General features: G+C 44.8%; 1 protein-coding gene across 3 annotated transcripts in view; it reads left to right on the forward strand.

Moving 5' to 3' along the window:
* NINL (ninein like) overlaps positions 1-22,399 on the forward strand; it is a 49,355-nt gene that overhangs the window by 3,863 nt on the left and 23,093 nt on the right. Inside the window, exons 1-7 of one of the 3 annotated variants that reach the window (XM_083494145.1) lie at positions 6,686-6,706; positions 9,644-9,843; positions 14,021-14,117; positions 14,283-14,458; positions 15,764-15,830; positions 16,522-16,712; positions 17,987-18,142. In XM_083494145.1, coding sequence (XP_083350271.1) covers positions 9,664-9,843; positions 14,021-14,117; positions 14,283-14,458; positions 15,764-15,830; positions 16,522-16,712; positions 17,987-18,142 — 867 coding nt within the window. In that variant the 5' untranslated portion in view covers positions 6,686-6,706; positions 9,644-9,663. Of the gene's footprint in view, positions 1-6,685; positions 6,707-8,084; positions 8,410-9,643; positions 9,844-14,020; positions 14,118-14,282; positions 14,459-15,763; positions 15,831-16,521; positions 16,713-17,986; positions 18,143-22,399 lie in introns of those variants that run through there. The other 2 variants (XM_083494144.1, XM_083494143.1) reach the window with 2 other exon arrangements.

A 22,399-nucleotide genomic window follows, 5' to 3' on the forward strand; every position in this document is an offset into this window, starting at 1 on the left:
ATAACAAACATAGAAAAAGTCTAGGAAAATATTTCAGATTCCTAGATATTTGTGTCAAAAATTTACTTACCTAGGCAATTGGACATTTGCCACTGGTTCAGCCCCATCTGAAAGAAAGACTCAACAGTATTGTAGAAATGAGTTTTATTCTTGAAAGTTGTAGGAAGAACGCAGAAATTATGCTTACATTTAAATGATTAAAAATGAATAGCTGTGTGTGGTCTGCCAAATTTCTCTCTTTCACAAGTACTTTAATTTTTGGAGCTTAGACTTTTGAGGGAGAACATTATTTCTTAATACACAACTAATTTGGTGTCAATTTCAATCTGCCAAGAAGATTTATTTAAGAGGTTGTAAATTCACCTCGCTACATTCCTGCTTGCAAAACAATTCCTTTAAGGGAAACAGAATTGAAGCCTCTAAATTTGCTAGGCTCGTTGTACAAAAAATTAGAAATGGGCACAAGGGTTATAATCTAAAGATAAGATTCATTAGGAAGGAAATAGAAGGAAGAAAAAACCTGAATAGCTGTTGCACTCTCGTGGGGGAGCCCCTTCACCCTTCTCAGTGACCCAGGGTCTTGGGTCTTCTGATAGAAGTGGCATGGTCTTAGGTAGTGACAACATCCATATTCATTGTGAAGTGGCTTGGTGCTAATGGGTGTGAGATAATGGAGCTTGAGCAAATGGGGTCCTTGTATGTTAAAAATGGGTCCGGGTTTTTTTGTGTGCCTCTTGCAAATAATTATTTTAGTTTCCCAATAACCTGCCTGTGTGCTAAGATAATGTTCTGAGGCCCTTCCCTTGACGCTCCTGCCTTCTAAAGTGAGGCAGATGTTCACTAGGAAAATAACCTTTCCAGCTGTTTCCCTCTGTTTGTGGAACTCTCAAGTGGTCTCCTTGCTGTTCTGTTAAAATATTTTTTTTTCAATGCCAGGCAAATGGCTTTAAATGCTTTTAGTTGAAATTTTAGTCTGCTGCTGTTTTTAGTTTTTTTTAGTTGTGATTTTGATTATATATATGTTTTAAATGTAATTGTAAGCTACCCTAGGACCTCAACTGAAGTGAAAGTCGGGATATTAAGATTTTATAAATAACTGGTGGGTGTTCAGTGTCTTCCCACATTTTGGGCTACATCTCTAGCCAATGAGAAGGAGCTTTTCCAAGTTTGTGAAAGTGATTTCCTTGTTTTCGCTGAAGCGAGTGAGAATCTCACTGCCACAAGAACATTCTTCATATTCAATTTTTTAACCCAAATGTGTATTTGATGTGAGGGAGTTGAAAAACTTAGACCTTCCTCTGCATTGTTGATTAATCTCAACAATGGGATGACATTGTATTATTCGCAGTTGAGTTCAAATGCAGTGATATTTAAATTTCTGGGCTCTTCTGAGTTGGATCTGATGAGACAAAGTTTTTATAAGCAGGAACATTTGGCAGGGACACAACTCAAAAGTATAATACAAATGTCTGCTAGCAGAAAAGACTTCATGACAGCTAACTTGGAGTCTGTTTTGACCAAGCTTTGTGGCTGTGTTTCGGTTTTGCTAGTGAGAGAAATATGATGTGATCTTCAATCAATTGTCCCAGGCTTAGGCTCATAAAAATAATGTGTTCATAAGGTTCTGAAGTGAATTAGCTGAGGATTTCAGCTATACAAAGTCCTGTGCATGAGCAATCTGCTTTTCTGTGTGCCGTCGTGTTGCATGGAGTAGTTTGGTTATTGGAAACCAAGGAAGTAATGTTTTGTTCAGTTGACTGTTGAAACTAATGGACCTAAGTTAGTCATGTCCATTAATTTCTATGGGTGTCCTTGGAGTATTTCTAACATTGGCTCTACCCATAGTGGCTTTTACTTTAAGAAAATCCGGTTCAGTAGAAGGCTGTCTCAAATAACGTTCACTTCTGTGTAATCTTATTTTTTGCTTTGAACATTAAATACATATTTGAAAGCAGTTCCTCCAGACAGTGCTGTTGTCCTCAGGTCTTGCTTGTGTGTTTCCCAAAGGCATCTGGTTGAACACTGTGAAAACAGGATGCTGGAGTAGATGGGCCATTGGCCTGATCCTGCAAGCTCTTCCTATGTTCTTATGTACAGACAAGGTGCCTCCTCCGCCCTCCTTGGAGAGCTGTCTTCAAGAGCACAGCTCAGGAACCTTTGGCTCTTCAAATGTGGTTGGATCCTTCCTCCTCTCATTCCCAGTCAGCGTTGCCAATGGCAAGAGATAATGGTGGTTGTAATCCAAACAAATTATAGAAGGCTCCCAAGTTCTCCATCCTTCTGTACAGTGGTACCTCGGGTTAAGTACTTAATTCGTTCTGGAGGTCCATTCTTAACCTGAAACTGTTCTTAACCTGAAGCACCACTTTAGCTAATGGGGCCTTCTGCTCCTGCTGCCGCGCGGCCGGAATACGATTTTTGTTCTCATCCTGAAGCAAAGTTCTTAACCCGAGGTACTATTTCTGGGTTAGCGGAGTCTGTAACCTGAAGCGTATGTAACCTGAAGCGTATGTAACCCGAAGTACCACTGTAGAGCCTCTGAAGAAGGAGCTGAGCCATGAAAAGTGAAAAATCTAGTATCTCGAGCTGGAAGCAAATCATTAATATTGTTCAAAGGAAAAAATAGGGACAGGGATTTACCAGGGACAGGTAGCAGCACATAGATTCTGTCCCCAGTAAATAGGGGTCTTTGGAGCATATGGGATAGTGATCCTATTGTGGCCTTGCACTCAATGCATTTTATTCAAACATGCCATCTGTTTTCCGGGATTAAGCTTTTTTGGGGGGATAGGAACTGGTTCTACATGGTTGCATCAAGGGTTGTCCATTCAAAGCGCTGATTAGCCCTGCTAATTCAAACCATATTTCAAATACAACACTGCAATGAAAGTGTTAGTGGTCAAATGTCTGTGTAATAAAGATGGACATAGTCATCTTTAAAATATATGAAAAGGCAGACAGTCTATCTAAAGCGTTGGGATGGAGAGTGAACAAGAAAACAGAACAGACGGAACCTTTGATTTGTTGATCAGTATGTTTTTAATTTGTGTTCCAGATGCAGCAGCAATCTGAATAATATGCTCTGTTTGGGGGGGGGGGAATGGAAATGTGCTGTGACTCACATTTTGTCTGTAAGCACTCTGTAGCAAATTTTAAACACAGAAAAGAACGGTGTAGGAAGGACCTTTTTCGCCCCTAAGGTAGGAAATGATTGTAGGAAGTGTGTTAATTATTAGTACAGCACAGCTTCCCCTGACCTGGTGCCATCCAGATGTTTTGGACTGTGGCTGGATCTGATGGGGGGTTATAGTCCAAAACATCTGGAGGGCTTCAGGTTGTGGGACAGTCAAAACAAGTCTGAAAGAGGATGAAATGTTTTGTGTAAATCATGTCTCTGTATTGGACTGAGGGACTCCTAGACAGTAATTGATAAACACTTAAGGTTAGTTTTAGCATTTGTACTAAGCAAAAGAAGGGGTGTTAAAACACTGCTGCTAAATTTGTTTATTTCTTGCAATTTTTTAGTTGTAGGTTTTGAATTTTCATTCCGTTCGAAAAAATAGTTTTTATCTACTATGTATTTTGGAAAGTATTTTGTTTATTTGCTATGCATTTCCACATCTCTTATGATTTAACCAAATTTTGCATGATGGTTCCTGAGAATCAAGGAGCAGGTTTTCTTCTACGTTTGGATACAGTTGGATACCATTTTAATTCAAGATGGCGGTTGAACCTTTCTGAACTGCACAGATTTTAACAACTGATTTCAAAACTGCACTGATTTTGGGCGGGGGGGAGCATTATTAGAATTCCTGAGCAACGTGGCTAGAAGTTTGCTAGTCATTGATAATGTAAGCTTCCTTGAAGACCCTATGGTGAAAAGGCAAAGTTTAAACAAAAATAAATGATAGGAGTGAGAGTATAAACGATAAATAGCAGGTTACAATAGCAAGATGCAGAGCATATGTTTAATACAGTAGGAGACAAGAGTGGAAGATAAGAGGATAGCTAGGGTGGGATTGGTAGAAGCCTAATGGATTGTGGGATAACAAGGAGCTTACAGAAGACCGGAAAGACGGGTGGCAAATAACAGGAAAAGTTGATCTGGGCGACTGAGGGTAAGACTCAAGAAGAGAAGATAACCTTAGTATCTACTTAAAGGGCTTTCTGTTGTGAAAGCCAGTCTGTCTGCCTTCCTCTAACCCCAGTTAAATCTGTACCAGGTGCTTTCTTAAAGCCCTGTCTACTAGAATGGCATTGGTCCCAGGGTCCCTCTATGTTTTACGTCCATAACTTGCACCTGTGACATACATTATACTTTCTGTTTAAAGAGCAATGTGGAGCACTTTCAACCTTTTGTTTGACATGCATATTGCACCATCCATGAGAAACTCCACAGCCTCTTGCAATGTCCACTGCTATTGGGACACCATGGTGTTCAGGTAATATTATGGAAGTGACTCTTGTGCTTTGTTTTGCTTTGCAGAAGGTTGTGTGTTGTCTCAGTGCCTGCCCTCAATTGTTACGGTGTGTGTCAGTCTTGCTGGCATAAACAAGATCCCATTCAACTAAGACCAATCTGATGCATCTGCAAAGAAGCTTTTCCCCTTGCCTTTAGTTTAATAATCATGTGGAAGTACAGGTAGCCTGTTGTTGGCATCCATCTGTCTTGAGAGACAATGAAGTGTGCCTCAGGAGGGAAAGTCAAACTGCTGGGTTAGAAGCACCAAAGTGACTTCACCGGGACGCAAGCTTGGGCAGTGTGTAAGGCGGTTCTGGGATGCCCAGACGACAAGACCCCACTCTCAGCCTCACTGATGTGGTCCAAAGGAAAGCAGAGCAATGTTTGGCACCAGTTTGGCTGCAGGAGTTGCTGGAAAGAGGCGTACAAGGCACCATCCAACCATCTTAGGGACTCCACTCTGGAACAGGGTTTACTCCTTAGTCTTTTCATCTCCGGATGATAAACTGCAAGGCAATGGAGGTTTAGGGTCATAGTTTCCTTCTCCTAGATGGGCTAGCTTCCAAGGTTGATGAGCCCCATCTGCCCCTCACTTCCCTCTACAGCACATGCAGAAACCATCTTCTTGACCATTGGACCTGCTATCGTGTCCGCTCAATCCACGGGAGCCTGTCTTCACATGCAGGGGAAGTCCCTAACACACCGAGGGTTTGAGGCAGGTAGCACAAGCAGCAAAAAGGTGTCTTAGTGTGTGTGGTCATGGCTGCATTGCTTTTTCTGGAGTGTGAGCATTCCCTGCACCTGCTTTGTGGCCAGATTTTGGGGATGTCTTTGTAGGCAGGTTGTCCATGGGCACTGCTCCAGAAGATACGTTAAAAATGCATCAAAAACTTGGAGAGGTTTTTGTTTAAAACTTAAAAGCCTTGATAATGCGTCTTCCCAGCCTTCAGAACGAACGTGGAGATGTTGTCTTGGATGAAGTGTGCCATACTTACAGTTACTGGAGTTTGTTACGATACAGTGGTACCTCGTGTTACATACGCTTCAGGTTACAGACTCTGCTAACCCAGAAATAGTGCTTCAGGTTAAGAACTTTGCTTCAGGATGAGAACAGAATTCATGCTCCGGCAGCGCAGCGGCAGCAGGAGGCCCCATTAGCTAAAGTGGTGCTTCAGGTTAGGAACAGTTTTAGGTTAAGAATGGACCTCTGGAACGAATTAAGTACTTAACCCGAGGTACCACTGTATTAGTTTTGCTTGCAGCTGAGAGAGAGGGCAGGAAGATTCTCCATATTATTTTCCAGGCAGATGCTTAGAAGATCCTAGCTGCCTGATTTTTAAAACGAAATTTAAACCATGAGCCCTTGGGAGTTGCTGAGGTCATTCTCTAAGCTCATTACCATGCACCAGAATTACATTTGCTAACCCCGCCGCTACATAATTCGTTTTTTCCACCTGCATATTCAATTTGTGAAATTAACATTAGCGCTTGCATATAAATAAAACTCGTATGCAGATGCTGTTTTTCTGCTTATCCTGTTGATAGGGGTTTTTTTTTATCCAGAATCCTCCATTATTTGCTCTTTGCCTCCAGCTCAATTAAGCTCCAGCGACAGTGGGGTCTCACAAGAGCAGGTGGCTGTGTGCTTGACCGGTGCAGGACACTGAAGCAGTTGGTGCCGCAGAAGTTTCCATTATAAATAGGTTGTGTTGTGCTAAATGCAGGCCCTACGTTAAAACTCAGTATAACTGGCATGGCACACCCAAGACATTCCTCTAGGTCACTAATGTGGAGAATGAACTTCAGGAGACATCTCCTGGTCCAGATACTACTGCCTGAGCCACTACTGGAACTCTCGATGAAATCAATGTCAGCCTTATGCAACAGTAGAATTAAGAATGCAAAACCAACTGTACTTGGTGAGGTCAGTGGTCCATCCATCCCACAGTTGCCTTCAAATGGGACCTAGAGCTGGGCATGCCCTTGCAAAATGAGATTCTTTTGGGGAAGCTTCTGCTTCTCTGGCTGCTATAGAAGTTATATCATTATTATTATTTTGTTTGAATCTCAGAAAAGTAAATGCAGATTAAAATTTAGGAGAATGTAGCTGAGGGAGCAGCCATGATCTCCATGGTGGAATTCCCCCTGAAAATATATCAAGAGCCTGCTATTCAAAGGGATGGAAAAAAAACTTGCCCACTGCTTAGAGCTCGGTCAGTTCTTCCTACATGAATCTTAAAACAGGTTTGTTTTTTGCCCAGTTCTTCGGGGCGTGGGTGGGGTGGAATCAGCAGCAGGAGACTGGGGGCAAAACTGGATGGACAAGAGGTCCACGTTCTTACGTCTGGATGGTTTGGCCATGAGACGGTAAGGATTGTCTGATAAGCATCTTTGTGCCAGAAGTGCAGTTTGGCTTGGCTTAAAGACAGACTTCATTCCTCTTAGTTCCAGCTGTTGGTGTAGCCAAGAATGCTTCCAGAACGGAAATTCTTGGCTGTGCCAAATGAAAATCTGTCTTCAAGGAGTTTGGTGATGGAGGAAGGAGGCTGTCTAGTTTCCATTTTCTCACTAGCTCTCCCTCTCCTCCAAAGCTACTTTGTTGGATAGAAATGGATGCATGGCATGCTGTACTTCTTAAACAACAACCACCACCATGGTCAATTAGTTCATTTCAAAAGGATACAACATTGAGGCAAACCCCAGACTTTTCTACCCCCTCGCTCTCTTTCTATCTACAAGCTGTCAACATTCCACTCTTACGTAATGATTTGTGCCATGCCGGGAATGCTCAAGGAACTGAGCACCTAAAACAACACAAATCTCACAGATCAGCAAAGTGCCCTGGCGTGGGTGTTGCTCAGAGCAGCGGGTGAGAGGCCAGCTCCTCTGGACACTCAAAAAGAGGTATGTGGTAGGAAGCTGGGTTTGTTTACATAAATGATTGAATCTTCGCCCCGTTGTATTAATTTCAGGCCATTCTGCTGTTTCTCTTGATGTAGAAATCACTCTCTCCAGCCATCTCTCTCCAGCTGTTTGATGTATTACATCTACAGTATAATGCTGACTGACCCTTAAAATGTTACAGTCAAGTCTCCCCTGGGGGGGTGTTCTCCGGTACATGGGCTGCGAGTTACAACACAATTTTTCCCATTGGTTTTTAGGTCTGTGCAATAAATTTAACCTGAGCTGACTGTTAGGGCTTTTTAAAAGAGGTTTAGAAACACAATATTTTCTCCCCGCCTCCCTCCAGTGAAAGGAAATTTGGAAGGAGTTCATGTAGGAAGAAGGCCTTTGAAGGCTACTAGAGGGCTGTGTTCTGCCTCCATGTTTCGAGGTGGCAATACATCAGGAGGGGGTAGTGCTCTTCTGCTCAAATCCTGCTCTTGAGTTTACCACAGGCATGTGAGTGGCCACTGTGAGAACAGGATGCTGGACTTAGATGGGCCACTGGCCTGATCCAGGAGACTCTGCTTACAGTCTTACATTCTTTAAGGAGATTGGGTTCTTCCTCCTGAGATTCCCCTAGCAAGGGTGGGGAACTATGGGACGGATCCAGCCTTCAGCCTCTCTTCTGCTACCGCAGCCTGCCCAAAGCCTCCCTTTCCATTTCCCACCAGATGGGCAAGAGGCACTTCATGGGAAGCTGTTGCCTCAACATACCCCAGCAGTGTGGTGCTCACTGGGTAGAGAAGTGTGTTGTGAGAAGTTAGAATTGTCACTTCAAATCCACTGGAAACTTTCCTCCAGTTAAAAACTACGGATTCTTTATGGTTGGAGTTTTATGCTTTCAACCACCATGTACTGAACAAAGAAACCATCAAATATACAGGAAGGCAGAAGTGAATGGAAGAAGAATAGAAGGAAAACCTGCAACACGGGATACTCAAAACTTTTTCTTATAAACACAATCCCACAACACAGTTGGGGCGTAACTACTCTGTAAAGAAGTTGAGTATGTGTTTCTGCTTTCTGGAGTTAGTGCTGGAATTGGGCGGAGAAAGGAGCTTTGGATAGAAAATTGTGGTGGCTAATCTGCTTTAGGCGGTTATGGTTATGGTTCCAACACGGTTATGGTGTTGGAAAAGTGATAGCGGTAGCCAGTCTGCACAACTGAATGAGTTTTGGGATGGACTGTACCTCAGTGGTAGAGCACATCCTTTGATTGCAGAAGCTCTCCAGGGTCAGTCCCCAGATCTTCAGTAGGGCTTGACAAGACTCCTGGCTGAATCCCTCAGGACTGCTGCCAATCAGTGTGGACCAGCCTCACCAAACCTAGTGCCTTCCGGATGTTGTAGGACTAAGGTTCCCATCACCCCCTGATCATTGGTTATCCTGGCTGGTGCTGTTGGGAGCAATATGTGGATGGCCATGTGTTCCCCATCCTTGGGGTAGAGGCTCCCTGAAGCCAAGGAACAAAGCTTCTTGACTATTGGAACAAAAACGTCTGACAACATCAGAAGGGTGCTAGGTTGGGCAATTCTGAGATCCAGCACCGAGGGCCTTCTGGCAGTTCCCTAATTGCGAGAAGTGAGGTTACAGGGAACCAGACAGAGGGCCTTCTCGGTAGTGGTGCCTGCCCTGTGGAGCGCCCTCCCTTCAGATGTGAAGCGAATAAGCAGCTATCTTATATTTAAAAGACATCTGAAGGCAGCCCTGTTTAGGGAAGTTTTTAATATTTAATGCTGTATTGTTTTTAACACTCGATTGGGAGCCGCCCAGAGTGGCTGGGGAAACTCAGCCAGATGGGCAGGGTATAAATATATTATTATTATTATTATTATTATTATTATTATTTGAGTGAGCTCACATTTTGTTCAGCTTTGAACCTGGAATTTCTTCTTTGGTGCTTTTTACCACTGTGCTGGGCTGTTAACCGCCATTGATCCTTGTCATCAGCACCAGGCAGCGCAGCCAGTGATCAGAAATAATGAGAACTGTAGCCCAAGCACATTTGAGAACGCCATGTTGGCTACCCTTAACCTGCTCAAATACCATATTTTAAATTTAGGTGCTTAAAAGGGGGAAAGAGAGAGAGAGAGAGAAGAAACGTCCTAGTTCTACAAAATGCAAAGGGAGAAAAGAATGGTGGTTGAATGTTTGATATCAGTGCTTACTAGGAATGTTGATTCTCATATTTCCACTTCTCTTTCCTTCCTCCCCTTTCCAACTGACTTGTTTTAGGCTGAGTCTTATACTATGGGATGGGTGAGGAAGAGAACAAATATGTGTCCCAGCTGAAGGACGTGTTCAACAGCTGCGATGCCACAGGCACCGGGTATTTGGACAAGGAAGAGCTGACGGAGCTATGCCGCAAGTTACACCTGGAGAGGCAGCTACCCCTACTCCTGGAGACCCTCTTGGGAAATAATCTCTTTGCCAGGGTAAGTAGGCCCAAAGCCTCTGCGCCTGAATATTGTGAAGGAGCACTTCTCTCATAACGGTTTAAAATAGCAATCTTGTCTCCCGGCCCTTCCCCACCAGTTGTTCCCATCCGTGCATGGAATTCTCAGCTGGTCACTCTTCATCCTTCCTGTCTGGCCCTGAACACTTTTAAATCCCATTGGTGCCTCCTAAAGGCAAGCCTACGGGCATATTCTCCCCCCCAAAAAAATTGCACCACTCGACATGTCTGTGTTGAAGTGGGATAGGATGCCATCCCTGCGCTTTTCAGGGAAACCTAAATAAACCCTGTCCCACTCATTTTCCGATGGACATTATGGAATGGGGCCTAAACTTCCCTCTTGTGTCATTTTTTTTAACTGTCCCGCTTTGGGCATGGCTTGTTCTTCTCTCCCACTTGCAAAGCCTTTGCAATGCCCAGGCATAGCTGTCAACCGTCCCTTATTTGGCGGAAAAGTCCCTTATCCCAGTGCCGTGTCCTGCTGCTGTCCCTTATTGATGTCCCTTAAATTTCCCAGGTTTCAAAGGAAGTAGCTCCTTTCCCTCCCTCCCTGCCGGCCAGGGAGGAGTGAGGTTCCAACTGTGTTGCTTGGCTGCGTTGCTCACCCAATAAGGAGTCTAAGAACGGCGGGGTGGAGCTTGCATGCCTTGTGTCGATCAAATCAGCCGCGTTGCCTGGGGACTCACCTTTGCTCAGCGCTTCCCAGCGGAGAGGTGATGGTGGTTTTCCTTGCTGCATCCCCTTTGCCGGGTTGCTGCGCTGTGGGAACCACCGCTTGAGGCTTCATTTGGCTGCTGGCTGGGCTTTCTGCCTTTGACTCGGAGGGGCTCAGAAGTCGAACATACCTGTGCTCTGAAAATCCCTTATTTTGGCTGCTGATCCCTTATTCCCAAGGCTGCTGGTCCCTTATTTCCAAGGCTGCTGGTCCCTTATTTTCAAATCTGTAAGTTGACAGCTATGCGCCTAGGATGTGATTAGGGGGATCCTAACTCCTTTAGAGTTCACATCCCTGTTGCCTACTGACCAGTCATCCCTTCAGATCTTTCTTTTCCAAGTCCCAGAAAGCAGTGTCTCAAAATAGTGGTGGTGGATTCATGCTGTTTGGTTCTGCAACAACTAGCACCTTACAAGGGCAGTACTTTGTAGGTGACTACAAGGGACTGACCTAGATGGTCACAGAAGCTTCTTATCTCCACCGAAAAACAACATGCTTTGGAAGATTAATAATAATAATAATAAATTATTTATCCCCCGCCCTCCCTGGCCAGGGCTGGGCTCAGGGTGGCTAACACCAAATATAAATTACAATAAAACGTAATAGGGGAAAAAAACAGTTAATTAAAATATGGCTTAAAATACAGCTTAAAATGCAGCCTCATTTTAGTAAAAGGTAAAGGGACCCCTGACGATTAAGTCCAGTCGTGGCCGACTCTGGGGTTGCGGCACTCATCTCGCTTTACTGGCCGAGGGAGCCGGCGTACAGCTTCCGGGTCATGTGGCCAGCATGACTAAGCCACTTCTGGCGAACCAAAGCAGCGCACGGAAACACCGTTTACCTTCCCGCCGGAGCGGTTCCTATTTATCTACTTGCACTTTGACGTGCTTTCGAACTGCTAGGTTGGCAGGAGCAGGGACCGAGCAATGGGAGCTCACCCCGTCGTGGGGATTCGAACCGCCGACCTTCTGATAGGCAAGTCCTAGGCTCTGTGGTTTAACCCACAGCGCCACCCACGTCCCCAGTCTCATTTTAGTAGTAGCCCATAAATCAAGACCATAAAGGGAGGAAACATCAGATATTCACCCGAGCCAGCTATCCATGCTGCTCCTACATGGACCAACAAAAAAAAGCCAAGGGAAAATTCATATACCAAATCCCATATAAGGGGTCAGAGTGAGTCTAAGCTGAAGGGCAAGCGGAACAGCTCCGTCTTGCAGGCCCTGCAAAAAGATGTCAAATCCCGCAGGGCCCTGGTATCTTGTGACGGAGCGTTCCACCAAGTCAGGGCCAGTGCTGAAAAGGCCCTCGCCCTAGTTGAGACCAATCTAACCTCCTTGAGGCTCAGGTTGTTATTTATAGACCTTAAGGTCCTCCGCAGGGTATTCCAGGAGTCCCATAGGTATGAGGGTCCTAGGCCACATAGGGTTTTAAAGCACCTTAAACCTAACCCTGTACTCCACCGGGAGCCAGTGCAGCTGGTAAAGCACTGGATGAATGTGATCCCACGGCAAGGACCCCATAAGGAGCCTCACTGCGGCATTCTGCACCCGCTGGAGTTTTCTGGGTCAGCTTCAAGGGCAGTCCCGCATAGAGCGAGTTACAATAATCAAGCCTAGAGGTGACGGTCACATGATTGTCTGAATGCAACCAAGAGAATACAGAACTATCCTAATACAGAACTATCCTACAGAAGTATGGAGTAGTCTTCGTCTTCAACAGAAAATGTTACCTGGTAGCTGTTGGTTGCATTAAGACAATCTTCCAAAGCATGTTGTGTGTGTGTGTGTGTGTGTGTGTGTGTGTGTGTGTGGAGATCAGAAGCTTCCACTTCTTTGTGTCCAAGTACACTAAACCTTGGTTTGGTCAAAATATAACTTGCATACAAACCAGGATCTCCAAATGTCCTGGCTCACTGCTGCTCATTCCCAATCCAGGATGGCTTAGAATCTTAGTTTATGGACAATCCATAGTTTATTGCATTTGGACACAAAGGCAAATTCTGGTGTGCTGTTAAGTAGCACCTTCCAGTCTCCTCCCCTTGTATTATTGGAGAAGAGGAGAAATTCTCAATCCTCCAAGCCAGTTACGTAGCCCAAATCTTTTGGTGTAGAAGCAAAGCTCTGTTTGTTCTTTTGTTTTATGTGACTAGCTTTCTAAAGTTCAAACTAATTTCCTATGTAAGAGAATTCATGGGCATCCTTGCTGGGTTTTCAGCAGAGAGTTATAAATTGTTGCCTGTCTTTTCTAAATTGGGACCTGGATTAATGGAACTTGCAAGAAGCTGGAAGCATGTTCTCTGTTAACAAAAGCTGCACTTTTGAACTGACCGAGGGTATTGTTCCCATTCTTACAAATGATCCTGGAAAGGTTTCTGCCAATCAAATATTCTCAGTCTCCCAAGTGCAAAAATATAGTGACTTCTCTTTCTTACTGTAAAGAATAAGAAAGATAAGGGTGACTGATTGCAATAGTCAAAACGTTTAATAGAAAGAACATGGAAATTCTAGTATCTCGGAATGCTTGTTAATAGAATGCATGTATATTTCTGGTGTGAAAAATTGAAATCTCAACCCCAGACCTATAGAGCATTTTTTTTAAGGTTTGTTTATGGGACGATAGCTTAGCATAGTAAACATTTAAGGGTGGTTTTATGTATATTTTGCTAATTTTATCCTTATATGTTGTACTCCACCTTGCTATCTTTTTATGAAACACACACACCACACACACACACACACACACACACACACACACACACACACATTTGCACCCCTGCCATAACTGCTGAAGCTCGTCAACATTCTAATTTGATCCCGTTAACTATCTACTCATTTTCAAAGGAGAATTACCCTTTGAAAGTACACTTGTGTACTTATTGTTCAGGGGGCATCTTAAAACACCTTGGTGAATCAAAAGCCAGACCAAATAAACACTTTGGCTTGCCACATTGGTGCCCAAGCTACAGTGCCCTGGAACGGTACATTTTCTAGTGGTGGAGTCTGTAAGAGCTTAGCAATCAGCAGTCTCCTTTTAGGCAGCTAGCATCTGAAGTATTGCATTCATGCTGGTGCCTCTCTTTAAAACCAGAGTGCCAGGGCAGTGATGCAAAATGCATGGGTGCATTGCTCATTCCCCAAACCTGATGAATATCAGTTCCCATCAGGTGAATTAAATTTGGTCTTTGAGACCTCATCAAACATTAGCAACGTCCTCCAGTAGGGGTAGGTTCTGGAGTAACTGAACGAGAACAAGATTTTGCTGGGAATCAGTGCTGCCCTGTTTACCACCAGATCTTCTGTAGCTGGATTGGCAAAAGTGACAGTACACTGTCAGTGTAGACAATATTGAGCTATGTGGACCAATGGTCTGACTCAGCATAAAGCAGAAACAAGAACTGGTATACACCTGACTTAACAATGTCTTGTCTGTCCACTCCTAGGTTAACTTTGAAGAGTTTAAGGAAGGCTTTGTGACCATATTGTCCTCAAGCATCAGTCTTGGTCTTTCAGATGATGAGAGCAGTTACCTGGAACCAGGTGGGTGAAGAGTGGAGGGTGCTAAAAGATTACTTGTTTTGGATTTACTGCTTTCAAGTTCCTTTGTTTACAGTGCGCTATTGACCACTAAGCTTAAGTATGCTGTAGAGCAGAGCTGCAATCAGAGTGGTGATCCTGATCTACAATTGTGTTTCCAACTCTTAGCTGTTCCGGATGAAGTCGAGCCTAAATACATCCATGGGGCCAAGTGGTACGGCCGCCGGACGAGGCCGGAACTGCAGGGCGCAGGTCTGGAAACTCCCAAGTATTTACAGGAACAGCAAGCAAAGGCAAATGGGAAAAGTCAGCTGAGACGCTCAGCATCTTTGGAGAGCGTGGAGGTGAGGTCGAGTCTCTTGAGTTTTACTGTATGTTACTTTAGAAGCAGCAGCCTTGTAAACATGAGGCTTCTTTCATAGTTCATGCTTACCCAGAAGTTCAGAAGTTTCCTAAGCCTGCCCAGCATTCAGTAACAAATATTAGGCTCAGATATCAAGGCAGTGAACGTGTCATTGCAAGGGAGGTGTTTGCATGCTTCTGTGGGATGTAATCCACTGGGAGCAGTCAAATACAACATTCCTTGTTTTGCTAGAGTGGACGTGCAAGGGAATGTTTGGTCCAGCAAGTCAAAAACTTCCTGTTCCTCCTGGCCTGGAGCATCCTTCCTTACATGTGACTAGTGGGTGGGCATGACCTTTCCAGACCTGGTAAAAGGCCAAGGCATGCTTCCACTCTCCCTCTTTTCCATCTTCCTTTCGTCCGGCGAACTTCCTGGATGCTAACTGCAGTCACTAGGTCAACCCACATACGGGGTAAACCTGTTTGTGTATGCTTGTAACTTTAAGCCTTAAGCCTGCCTTCAGGGATCACACTGTGCTCTGCCTGATTGTAAGACTGTGGTGTCTTTATTCTTTTAGGAGGGATTCAAGGGGTCTTACCGGGAAAATATTAGAACACATTTCAGTCTGGACAAGCCAGATTGAATTGCGTATTGTCTTAAGAAACTCACATGAGTTTGCAACTGTGTTTTCTGCTGTGTAAAGGGGAATGCACTCTGCTGAGAAAAGGAACTTGCTAATGCAAGTTAGGAAGGATATTAATAAACAATATATCCTCTCCTGTCACCCTGAACATTCCCACAGTTTCTGTATCCAAAGCCAGCATCCAGGAAGCTGAAGTTACTTAGGATAAGGCTGGAGAGAACCAGTGCATCTCAGAGACAAGTGGGGTTGGGGCCATCTCAGCATCCAGCATGCTCTCAGTTGCCTGTCTCTCTGGAGGGAGCCCCTTTCTGGCAGGAGAAGTCACTTAGTAGGAGGTGTCTGACTAGGTGTATGCAGTATTGCAGGAGCAGAACACCCCTCTGCCAATCTGCTTTGACCCTCTCCTGGATCCAGCTGTCCATTCTTCAGACGACTGATCTCCTCCCCGGGTGCAGATACTTCTTGGGATCCTGATTCCGCCTGCTTTATTCCACTCAGATCCTCCCCAGGGTTGTTCTGGTCACCTCCCTGAGCTCCTCCCATTCTTCCTCAGAATCTGACCATCCCCTCCAGGACACCTCTACAAGACTCATGATAATCCTTAAAAAAAAAAGCTCAGCTCTTTAGCTTGCATGAAACAGTGAATCCTTCTCTTATTTTCAGAGCCTTAAATCAGACGAAGAGGCCGAAAGCACAAAAGAACAACAGCATGAGATGTTTGAGGGTCAAGGTAAGAGAAACCTAAACTCAAAAAATGCATGTTTAAAAAAATTAGAACGGGTTCTCTCCTTTTGAAAGAAGGAAAGGAGAAAAAGCAATACCGAGGATGGAAACTTTCCTTCTTGAACTCTCTGGTCATCTGATTTCAGTCGGTGACTTTAAGGACAGGGTGATAGTTCAGTACCAAAATCCATTTTTTACAGGTAGAAGGTCCCTGATATTTCCAGTTAAATGTAACAGGAAGCAAGTGGTGGAAAACAACCTTTTTCTGAGACCTTGGAGAGCCACTGCCTGTCAGAGTAGGCATAAGAAGCTGTTTTATCCCAAGTCAGACCTTTGGTCCATCTTAGCTCAGTATTGTCTACACTGACTGGCAGGCGGCTCTCTGGGGTTTGAGGAAGGAGATTATTTCCAGTCCTACTTGGAGATGCTGGAATGGAACCCAGGACCTTCTGCGTACAAAGTCCTTCTCACAGCTCAGTACTGGTTGAGGTGGACTTCAGCACATCAGTATTATTTTTTTCAGTAGTTGTTAAAACAATCACCCTAAAATTTTCTTCCCTCAGATTTATTATGGGGCTAACGTTTAGCATTGAAAACTATTGCTATTGTGGAAAGAGCACTCTTTGCTATGACTGACGGAATAATTAAAAGGTAAAATTCTGCTCTTCTTGCTTAGTGGAATTTCTTTATATTTACAGGGCGAAGGTGTACCTGGCATGATGACCTCTATGATAGCCCCAGAAAGGTCTCCCCCTCGTGTTTTGGCATGACTGAGAATCAGGTTCGGGACATCTGGGAAGATCTTGGCGTTGGAAAGAATGGGCACCTTAACAAACAAGAGCTGGCTACTGTTTGTAAGAACATTGGACTCAAAGAGATGGAAAAAGAGGTGGGGTAAATTCATCTGTTGGAAATCTTTTGGCCCAGTATTGAAGGCAATTCCCCAGTGTCGTTTAGGCAATATTTACAACAGCCCTGTATGGTAGATCAGCCTTGCAAATAAATCTGAGAGCCTGTTTCTGCCAGTCCTTATTTAGACTTGACATCTTTCCGCAGGGCCTGCAAGACAGAGCTGTTCCACCAGGCCTTTGGCCAGGGCACAGCCTGACTCCCTCCCTCGGCAATCTTCGTGGAGCTCTGGCCCAATGGTTGCCAGTGGCTTGAATTAATTAATTTTAGAATGAATGATTTTAGAATGTTGTTTATGCTGTACTTTTGTACTGTTTTATTGTTGTTAGCCGCCCTGAGCCCAGCTTCGGCTGGGGAGGGCGGGATATAAATAAAATTTATTATTATTATTATTATTATTATTATTATTATTATTACATTTATGGCTTGCTTTTCTTCTGGGTGGGGTACATTGTTCTCCCCCAACCTTGATTCAATCCACACAACATCCCAGTTTTTAATGTTTGAACGTGTTTTTAATATTCTGCTGGGAGTCACACAGAGTGGCTGGAGAAACCGAGCCAGATGGGTGAGGATAGATCTAGATCTAGTTCTAGATCTATTATTCCCAGAGCTTCTTGACCAAGTGGGTCTTCTCAGTCCTAGTCCGACACTGTTAACTACTGTACCATACTGGCATTTCCCCATGTTGCTTTTTTGTAGATGTTGTAGTACCACACTCCTTTTTTTCTGGCCAGAAAGACCACCAAGGTGGAGCTGCAGCTTTTTGTTGCAGCCCTCAAAGCAGCAGAAGAGGCGCCAGGGCGATAGTGCTGCAGCAGTTGCCCACTAACTGCAAAGAGCTTGAAAGCACTAATAATAATGTCACTTCTCCAAGTCTTTAAGGTTCGGTGGACTTTATTAAATTTTGGTCACAACCCGGTGAGTTGCTTTGCTAGGCTGCCTATTGGTTCTGTTGGAACAAATCAATGTATTTTGATGTGGGGGGCATTATTTGGAGTATTTGTGTTGTGTGTTTCTTCCTGGTACTAGGTTCACCTTCCAAAAGGCAATTTATTCCTCTTAATGACTAGGCAGTAAAATGACTGTTTTAGGGGAAACCGTTGTGCTTCCAAGAGCATTTGTTAGTTAAAATTGTTATAAAATATCACTTTTTGGACAGCATAAAATGGTCCAATTCCTCAAGTAATTTTTTTTCTAAATATAATGTCTGATACTTTGTGATAGATTGCTTTTTTAAAATGTTTTATTCAGGATCTTGAAGATTTGTTCAACCAGTTGGATAGTGATGGAGATGGCAGAGTAAGCTTAAAGGAATTCCAGCTTGGCTTGTTCAACCACAGCCCCATTCTTTGTCCTATTTCTTCCACACCTCTCAAACCAAGATGTCAGAGATCACCATCCCACCAGGTAACTGTCAAAGCATAATTTCTGAGAGAGAGACTTCCTTCAGAAACATAGTTTTAAGACTCAGAGGACCTCCAGCAGTTGCCTTTTCATTCAGAGCTGTGTTATGACACATGGGAAGCCATATTTTCATGCTATGTACCGGTAACTAAGCTGCGACATGCATTTTCGCATGCTAGGGGAGAAGACTGGAACCACCTGCTTTCTGTTTCAAAGTTCTCAGTGACCTCCAAATTTGGGGAAATGTGACTTTCTAAAGCAAGCCACATTCTGAAACCATTGCTGCCTCCTGAATTGTTATCACTAGCAGTGGTTTAAATAAACAACAGTTTCCAAAGTTCAAATGTTGTGAGTGACCATGGTTAGTTGCAAACCAGAAATGGAAGTTTCCCATTTCCTCATCCCTGTGCACATAATGGGCAACCGTGGTTTACTGCTGCATATGAGAACTAGGCTAGAATGTCTTGAACTGACCTTCAAATGTAAAAGGTGACCTGAAAGATTCAGATGCCAAGGGCTGTTTTCATTTGCTCTACTTTTTATGATCCCTGGAAAGCAAAGCAAAGGCAGAATTTAGCAGACTTCATCTTATTAATTCAGTCTGAAGTATTGGAGTGTTGTGTGGGATCTCCGAGTTGCCTTTTCTAGCTGTAAAGGTAAAGGGACCCCTGACCATTAGGTCTAGTCGTGGCCGACTCTGGGGTTGCGGCGCTCATCTCGCTTTATTGGCTGAGGGAGCCGGCGTACAGCTTCCGGGTCATGTGGCCAGCATGACTAAGCTGCTTCTGGCGAACCAGAGCAGCGCACGGAAACGCCGTTTACCTTCCCGCCGGAGCGGTTCCTATTTATCTACTTACACTTTGACGTGCTTTCGAACTGCTAGGTTTGGCAGGAGCAGGGACCGAGCAACGGGAGCTCACCCTGTTGCGGGGATTCGAACCGCCAACCTTCTGATCGGCAAGCCCTAGGCTCTGTGGTTTAACCCACGGCGCCACCCGCGTCCCTGCAATATGGCCTAGTGCCTGTTTAATGAGAGAGTTGCTTACCCGAGATAAAGCTCAGATATAGAGTAATCCCATCCAGTAGGAGCTGTGAACACACCCTAGTTAAAGCAGTTGGTGCAGAAAATCCTAAGTACCCATGCGGATGTAACCCAGAGTAATAATTCACACTGGAGAATAAGCAGCTTTCCAATGGTGGGTCAAAATAAATAAATAAATAAATAGAATACTGTTTACAGAGTTCAGATGGGCTGCATGCATCTGGCTACTAGGTAATTCTTCTGGTCTTCCCAGCTTGAAAGAAGCTAATGTTGGAGCTGGAACTTAACGAGTTAAGTTCTTCCCATGATGCCACACCATTCTGACGTCAGCTTTAGAAGCTGGGAGGAGTTTGGGAGGAGTTAGTCAGTCCCACTGCATGGCTGCAAATAGTCCTGGAAATTCCTGAGAAATGTTGGAATAAATGCTGTAAATAGACAAACTGGACTCTGTGTGTTTGTCTGGAAGCTGAATCAAGCTGGTGACAGTTTTACACCGCTGTGCGAAGCTCTGCTGAGCCGTGACGGAGAGCCGGAGCGGAAGTGTGCCGGGCTGCCATAAATCGCTAATCGAGGTTCGTAAATCAATTAGCGGGAGTCACGGCTGATAACAAATGTCACAGGTTATGGATCCTAAATCATCGCTTGTAAAACTGTCACGGGAGGTCTGCGGTGTCGAGCAGGAGGCACGGTAGGAGGCAGAAGCAAACAAGCAAGCAGAGAGTGCCTGTGTTGCTGTGGAGCCAGGAGCTGAGAGCAGCAAAGTATCGTTTCTCCACGGAGCTGAGGAGCCGGAGGAGCTGGTGTTTTTGTAAGTACAGCTTGGGGCCCCCTTGGGAGAACGGAAGAAGATGGCGGACGGCCATGACTCATTCTCCGTGCCTTTCGAAAAGTTAAACGGCCAGAATTGGGGAGAATGGAGCAGAAAGCTGAAGGCCTGGCTGGTAGCCAAGGGTCTGTGGGACGCGGTCTTAAGGCCTCCACTGCCTCAACCAGCCGCCGGAGCTGCAGCAGCAGTAATTGCAGATGCGCATGCTTCGCAGAGAAAAAACCAGAAGGCCCTGGGAGCTATAGTGCTCAGTTTGGAGGGTTCAGAGCTGCCCCATGTGGAGGGTTTGGAAACTGCGCATGAAGCTTATGCTGCTCTTGAACGAGTGCACCACAGGACCACGGCTGGTGCTAAAATCCACACCACCAGGCGTTTGTTCGAGATGAAGCTGCGTCCAGGTGGGGACATAAGACAGCATGTTACAGAGATGCTCTCTGTGTTTAATGAACTGCGGCTGTTGCAGGTGAACTTTACTGATGAATTAAAGGTTTATATTTTGCTAAGCTCTCTGGACAAAAGTTATGACAATTTATGTCTAACTCTGGAGTCTATGAGTCCGCAGGATCTGACTTTGGCGTACGTCACAGGACGCTTGGCCGACGAACAGGAAAGGCGCATCAGGGAGAGCAAGTCTGGTGCAGGTAGCTCCACCGGGAAAAAGGGGGGGGCTAAGCAAGATGAGAGCTTTGTTCAGGCCTTTGCCATTCGTCGGTGCTACGTGTGTGGATCTCACAGTCATTTGAAAAGAGACTGCCCACAGAAAGGGAGGGCAGCTGGACAGGAAGGCTTCAAGGACACCTATCATGGGAATCAGTCGGGTTTCCATGGGAACCAGTCTGGGAGTTATCAGCCTGGGAACGCAAGAAGAGGACGTGGAAAACAACGTGAGGAGACGTATCAGATAGCAGCGAGCATGGCTTTGTTCGAAGACAGCCGTGTGGAAAATTCCAAGTTTCGTTTTGTTATTGACTCTGCAGCTAATCGCAATTTGATTCCAGAGACACCTGCTGTCGAGAGGTGGAACTGCACGGCAATTCCTGCCGGGAAATCTGTACTGTTTGCAAATGGACAGAAAGGAAATCTGACTAACGTTGTAAATCTGCATTTTCGTATTTTACAGGAAACGCTGGAGTGTTGTACCGTTCCTGGGATGCACCACTGTCTTTTATCTGTGCCTTATTTACTGAAAAAGGGATTTACGGTTTGTTTTCAGGATGATGTGTGCACAATCTCCAAAGGAGGGAGGATGCTTGCCAAGGTTAAAAAGGGGCAGAATGATCTCTTCATTCTTAAAACGTCTCTGGAGGGTGAGGGGAAGGTTGAGAAAGCACAAGCCCTGTGTACTGAAATTCCCGCTCATATGCAATGTGCCCATATTTGGCATGCTAGGACGGCTCATAGTTCAGTAGAAGAACTACAGGTGCTGCCGGAAGTTTCTAAAGGGTGTAAGATTTTAGAATGTGGACATGCTGTAAGTTGTGAAACTTGCAAGCTGGCAAAGATAAAAGGATGCAGTTATCCAAAGATTGAGAGGATAACCACTAGGCCTTTTGAACAAATTCACATAGATTTGTGGGGTCCTGTAAAAGAACCAAGTCTGGGAGGGTCAAGGTTTCTGCTCTCGATGCAGGATAATTTTACACAGAATTCCTGGACACACGGTCTCAAATCCAAGGATGATGCAGCACAGCTGATCAAACGTTGGATTGAGGAGGTGGAAGTAAGGTTTTCCACCAAAGTGCAAGCTGTCACAAGTGACAGGGGAGCTGAGTTTACAGGTTCTGCTTTGCAGAAGTACTTTCGCAAGAAAGGGATACGTCACACAGTGACTTCACCCAATCAGAGGGGGGAGGCAGAGCTGAAGTGTCAGGCTCTGGTTAAAACTGCACAGGTGTTGCTGAAAGATTCTGGGTTACCTCCAAGGTTTTGGCTGGAGGCAATCAAGTATGTGAGCTTCACCTGGAATCGGACCTACAATTCCATGGTAGGGGACACACCGTTTGGGCTGTTGCATGGCAGGAAACCCCAGATTCATTTTTTGCGTATGTTTGGGTCATGTGCATCTGTGTCAGTACCTGCTGCGTTGCAGGGGCCAGATGGATCCAAGTTCCGGAAAATGATCTTCTGTGGGTATGAGCCAACAGCGAATGCATGGAGGTTTGCATTTCCATCAGGTGATCAGAGTAAGTTACTGATCAGCAAGCACGCTGAGTTCTATGAGCAGGATGAAAAGTCAAAACCTGCTTCCAAGCGTGATGTTCTTTCAGAATGTCTTTCTGATTCAGAACAGGAAGATTCTGAGGGGGAGGAAGAAGAAACTGGGTCTGATGATGACGATCAGGTAACTGACCAAAGTCAGGAACAGGAGGAGGTATCTGTAATTTCTCCACAG

Source organism: Podarcis liolepis (assembly GCF_965112155.1).
Source record: "Podarcis liolepis genome assembly, chromosome: 3".
NCBI classification, from domain to species: Eukaryota; Metazoa; Chordata; class Lepidosauria; order Squamata; family Lacertidae; genus Podarcis; species Podarcis liolepis.